The 6,186-nt window shown below is 43.1% G+C and overlaps 1 protein-coding gene across 1 annotated transcript in view; it reads right to left on the bottom strand.

Moving 5' to 3' along the window:
• Positions 1 to 188: 188 nt before the first annotated feature.
• LOC106809976 overlaps positions 189 to 6,186 on the bottom strand; it is a 17,309-nt gene continuing 11,311 nt past the window's right edge. The window contains exon 5 of the mRNA XM_014813216.1: positions 189 to 930. Coding sequence (XP_014668702.1) covers positions 738 to 930 — 193 coding nt within the window. The 3' untranslated portion in view covers positions 189 to 737. The remainder of the gene's footprint in view (positions 931 to 6,186) is intronic.

Raw genomic sequence — 6,186 nt, 5'->3', positions numbered from 1 at the left:
TTGGATCCGGATCACCACCAAAATGTAATCAATTCTAAGTTACCCCATTTCTGACGTATCCTGAAAATTATCCGACGTATCCGAAATCCGTCCATAACTTTTTCAGTTAGGCTTAACCTGTATGATACAGGCGGTTCCGGCGTGGAGGCGGCGGTGGCGGGCCAATCAGCCAATCAGCGAGCGTGTGCAAACCCACAAACCAACACTCAAACACACGCCGGTGAAAACATAACCTCCGCCAAGCCCCTGGCGGAGGTAATTAGTCAGGTATCATCTGCAACTCTCATTAATATAAGCCAGCCTCACATAGATTGCTCATCCTCATTCATCTAAAGGAGATATAACGGTAAAGATCATACAACATAATGAGCCATTGTTGTGAGAAATGCATCCTAGACACAGTACATCTAATGTAATATCATTCAATCATCATTAATCATTTTCATCATATTTAATTTATATAACCATGCCTTGCCGATGTTGCCATGCAAGAAATAATTAACTCACCGCAGTCCCTGCAAGCAGGAATAAAACTAGATCATGCGAGGGTGAGAGGAATAAATGGAGCAGAATAACAAAAAAAATCTGCGGGACACTACAGAGAAAATGCAAGGACATAAGCAGATAAGAGGTCATACCACGTCAACTGCTTTTGATCAGGAACAGAATGTCCTGCACACTGCTAAGTTGAGTTACGGTGTGTGTGTACCACACGCGTTCGGACACAGCGGCGCCATTTACTTGAACGGGTTTTTTAGCAGACGCTTCTGTCGGAAGTCGTACACGCGTCGGCAGACGAACACAAGGTCGGGGTGGGTCGTTGGCACGGGCTGTCGGTCTCGCCGCAGGAACGGGTCCTCACTCGCCGGCACGATCGCCAGGTCGCGCCACCTGTGTCGCTCACCCTTTATCCGCTGTTCCTTACAGTACCTGTTTAGATACAGTGTTCTTTATTTTAAATTTCTTTAATTAATAACAGTTTCAAAATCTGTTTAACATTTTACAAACAAATGACGAAAACTTGTCTTATGAATTACAAACTCCTTTGTACATGTACGTATGAAAACAACATAAAGGGAAGCGGCGGGGGAGCTGGAATAACCTACTTCTTCGACGGCAACTGAGAACCGTAGGCAAAATTTTTTCTACAATTTACATGGTTACATCATGTACTCGTGCAGAGTGAGAGTGAGAAAACATACACATGACCTACTAATGTAACATGAGAGAACATACACCTGATCTACTAATGTGACATGAGAGAACATGTAGCTGATCTACTAATGTGACATGAGAGAACATGTAGCTGATCTACTAATGTGACATGAGAGAACATGTAGCTGATCTACTAATGTGACATGAGAGAACATGTAGCTGATTATTCTAATGTAACATGAGAGAACATGTAGCTGATCTAGCTAATCGTGACATGAGAGAACATGTAGCTGACGCTATAAATGATACAATGAGAGAAGATGTAGCTGATTACTAATGTGACTGATGAGAACATGTAGCTGATATACTAATGTGACATGAGAAAAAGTAGCTGATCTACTATGTGACATGAGAGAACATGTAGGGCTGACATCTACTAAGTGACATGAAGAGAACAGTGTAAGCTGATATACATAATTGACATGCAGAGAACAAAGTAGCCTGATCTACTAATGTAACATGGAGAGAACATGTAGCTTGATCTTACTAATGGACATAGAGAATATGTAGTGATGCTACTAATGTGACACTGAGAGACATTGTACGCTGATCTAGCTAATGTGACATGAGAGAACTGTAGCTGCAGTCTACTAATGTGACATGAGAGAACATGTTAGCTGACGCTGAGTTATATGTGACATGAGAGAACATGTACCTGCGCCATTACTCAATGGACATGAGAGGAACATGCTAGGCTGAATCTACAATGTGACATGAGGGAGAACATGTAGCTGACTCCTAATGTGAGCATGAAGAGAACATGTAGCTGATCTACTAATGTGACATGAGAGAACAGGTAGGCTTGGATCATACTATCTGACATGAGAGAACATGTAGCTGACCTACTAATGTGACATGAGAGAACATGTACCTGGCATACTAATGTGACACTGTAGTCATATAGCCTGTGCTAATTATGAGGCGCGAGCATGAGCACGAGAGAACACACACCTGGCACGCGTGTGTAATGTGAAAGAACACACACCTGGCAAGCTTGTGTAATGTGAATGAACACATACCTGGCACGCTTGTGCAATGTGAAAGAACACACACCTGGCAAGCTTGTGCAATGTTAATGAACACACACATGGCAAGCTTGTGCAATGTTAAAGAACACATACCTGGCAAGCTTGTGCAATGTGAAAGAACACACACCTGGCAAGCTTGTGCAATGTGAAAGAACACACACCTGGCAAGCCTATGCAATGTGAAAGAACACATACCTGGCAAGCCTATGCAATGTGAAAGAACACATACCTGGCAAGCTTGTGCAATGTGAATGAACACACACCTGGCAAGCTTGTGCAATGTTAAAGAACACACACCTGGCAAGCTTGTGCAATGTGAAAGAACACACACCTGGCAAGCCTATGCAATGTTGAAGAACACACACCTGTCAAGCTTGTGCAATGTGAAAGAACACACACCTGGCAAGCTTGTGCAATGTGAAAGAACACACACCTAGCAAGCCTATGCAATGTGAAAGAACACATACCTGGCAAGCCTATGCAATGTGAAAGAACACATACCTGGCAAGCTTGTGCAATGTGAATGAACACACACCTGTCAAGCTTGTGCAATGTGAAAGAACACACACCTGTCAAGCTTGTGCAATGTGAAAGAACACACACCTGGCAAGCTTGTGAAATGATAAAGAACACACACCTGGCAAGCTTGTGCAATGTGAAAGAACACACACCTGGCAAGCCTATGCAATGTGAAAGAACACACACCTGGCAAGCCTATGCAATGTGAGAGAACACACACCTGGCAAGCTTGTGCAATGTGAAAGAACACACACCTGGCAAGCTTGTGCAATGTGAAAGAACACACATCTAGCACACTAACGTGAGCGCAAGAGTGATTGAGACGACACATAACTCGCACAATCGCACGCAGCGAGCGTGCGAGACAGAGACGACACGTACCTCGCGTACTCATGCGGCGTGAGCACGTAGCACTTGTCCTCGATGCAGGCAACGTTGTTCTCATCCTGGTGCTTGCTGGCGAACAGCTCTGCCGCGACGCAGGTGGGCAGGTTCGTCAGCTCCGTGTGCTCAGGTCGGTAGTACCACAGCAAACCCATCATTATTTCACCTGACAACACAACACACACACACACCTCAGCAGTGCACCTCAGCAGCGCACCTCAGCAGCACACATCACAGACATGTTGCGATAGCTAGTGATGTCCGTCGGGGATTTCATGATTTTAAAATATATTAAAATATATAATATAAGATTTTATGTCCTATATTTATTTTTATTATTATTGTATTTATTTATATTTTAGGTCCAATATTTAAGCCTATGGGTGATAACGCGCAGTAGACTAAGGGAAATTGGGAATCTGCGAGTGTGTGGCTCAGCTCGTCTACGGGAAAAAAAACCACTGCTAAAAGTCGCATTTTGGTTTTAATATTTTTCCTCTTAAATTCTATTAAATTTCTTTATTTTAACCGCTGCCTTTAATTTTCACGCCCGTGGCTCAGCTTCGTGAGGATTGTTCTCGGCGCATTGAACGTCTAACTTAATTATTTATTATTATAATACTTTAATTATTTAACATTTTTCACGGCTCACCGTCGTCGGGATTCTCGTAGAAAGCTGATATCTTCGCGACGAACGGAAGGTCCTTCTTTCGGAAGCCGGAGCGCAGTAGCACGCAGTCTCGCACCCTGATGACGTCTCCCTCCTCATGCCGGATCGCCTCATAGCACTGCCGCAGCCGTGTCGGCGCGTCGTTCTGCAACGTCGTTAGCACCGCGTTAATTAACATCGTTAGCATCGCTAATTAACATCGTTAGCATCGTTAATTAACGAGCGCCGCATTTTACGCGTTTTGATATTTTGAGCGCGTTTCTATGTTTTTATTTACTTTGTGTTTTACTTTTTTTTAAGTGTTTTTACTTTTACTTACTATTACTTTTTTGACTTTCTTTGCCAATCCCTACTTTTATATATACCTTATACTTATACTTATCCCTATACTTTTCCCTATACTTATCCCTATACTTTTATATATACCTTGGTTATAAATAACGTGGTACGCATCGTTTTTTAACATATTTAATAGTTCACTGAAATAAATCGTTGAGCCAACCAAGTGTGGCAGGCCAACCCTAAAGGGATACGCACCTGTACATACACGCACACGCATGCACTCACGCACGCACATACGCACGCATGCACGTGTAATACAGAAAGAAAGAGAAGGTAATAATAATTATAATAATCAGAATACGAATAAGAAGGACGACGTAGCATGGGTAAGAACAAAGCTCTTTGTTCTTACCGAACGCACGTGGGTCGGGCAGCCACGGGGCATGGCTAACGACCTAAGCCAACCAATCGGAACGCGCGTGCAGGGGGCACGTTTGACCAGCGGTCCCTCAAGATGGCTCGACCAATGGGGGCGCGTTGGCTAAAACAATGCGGACGGCGTCACTACTTAAGGTGCCGTCCAGGAAATTATGATACTCTCCGCACTTTGCGATTTAGCCACCACACGTATCTCTAGTATTACTGCTGCGGTTACGTCTAGCTTGATCACCTTCTGATATGTAAGTTCTGTTTGTATGTCGTGTACCTATTTGTATATGTTCGGCTCAGTACAGGGGCACATATTATATGTATAGTTTATCTGGATCAGTAAAGATGTTTGTGCTTGCAATACGTACATGATCATCCATTGTTCAGTGAGTTATATGAGGCATACAACGATATCTCTAATAAGCTACGTAGACCACGAACCAATATACGATCACGGATAACTTAGTGAGGAAGGAAATCATTATTACACACGCACGCACACACACATGCACGCAGAGTCTAAACAGAATGTTACTCTGCTTACAGTGCGTTAGGGCAGCGTCAACTAATCTCATCAAGAAGCAATATATATCATTTTCGTAATCCAACTCGATCCAGAAAAGACCGACTATTCAGTAAAGGTCATGGTGAGAGGAGCGATAGTTTATATCGCATGATATTTCACCACTCAAAAAGCGTGCTACACGCGATTTCACGCATGTCTATAGCAAACGTGGACTCTAATCAGACAAGCATGAGAACAGGTTGAGATGTTTTTGGAGAAAATATTTCATTGAATTATCATTTTCTATGAACCATTGTCACCGAGTTTTGGTACGCATGAGAATAGGGAAAAGCCCTTTACATTACATAGATACCCCGCGATATTTATCTGGAGTTCCGTCACTTCTGTCTGAAATTCGACGTACTTTCCCTGACTTTATATTGAGTTAAAATTAAAAATGGTGTCCATTTTGACAAGAAAAGTTTTTTATTAGCCTCAAATTTTTATTAGTTTTTTGCATTGATCTCAAGAACGACCAAAATGAAAACCAAAACCCGGAAATCCGCGAATCTGCGGAAAATTCTCATGCCTGAATCATGAGATAATCTACAGCAGCCATACAGGAACACAACAATGAAAGCAGTTATTGAACAGACGTGCATTTGCAGCTGCTGCACTGGCAAAACACTTAACGTAACACAAGTGCCGCAGAGCGACTGGGCTCATCTGAGGTCTGTTGCTACGGTTATAAACGTAACATTTCAGTCGTGCGTAGTGACACCTTTGTTAGGCGCAGATATGCAGATACGCAGTTGCATACACATCATTTTAGCAAACATTTTTTTTATTGCAGAGAGATCGAGAGAGAGGGGGGGGGCGAGAGAAAGAGAGAGAGAGAGCAAGCGAGAGGAGAGAGAGGGAGAGAGTCAGTCAGACTAAATTCTTTATAAACAAATAACACCCACGCGGCGCGCTACTGTATCAGTTTCGTCATCAATTGAAATGTATATTCTGATTTCGCCGCGCGGCGTCCAAACTTTCGACGAAGATGGCGGGCAGAGGTAAGGTAGACGCACGTATAACAGATTTCTTCAATGTCGGGGAGGATGAACACATTTCGACTGACAGTCAACCATCGGGCTCTGCAAGCCAGC

Source organism: Priapulus caudatus, unplaced genomic scaffold, assembly GCF_000485595.1.
Source record: "Priapulus caudatus unplaced genomic scaffold, Priapulus_caudatus-5.0.1 Scaffold401, whole genome shotgun sequence".
NCBI classification, from domain to species: domain Eukaryota; kingdom Metazoa; phylum Priapulida; class Priapulimorpha; order Priapulimorphida; family Priapulidae; genus Priapulus; species Priapulus caudatus.
This window is presented reverse-complemented; position numbering and strand designations above follow the sequence as displayed.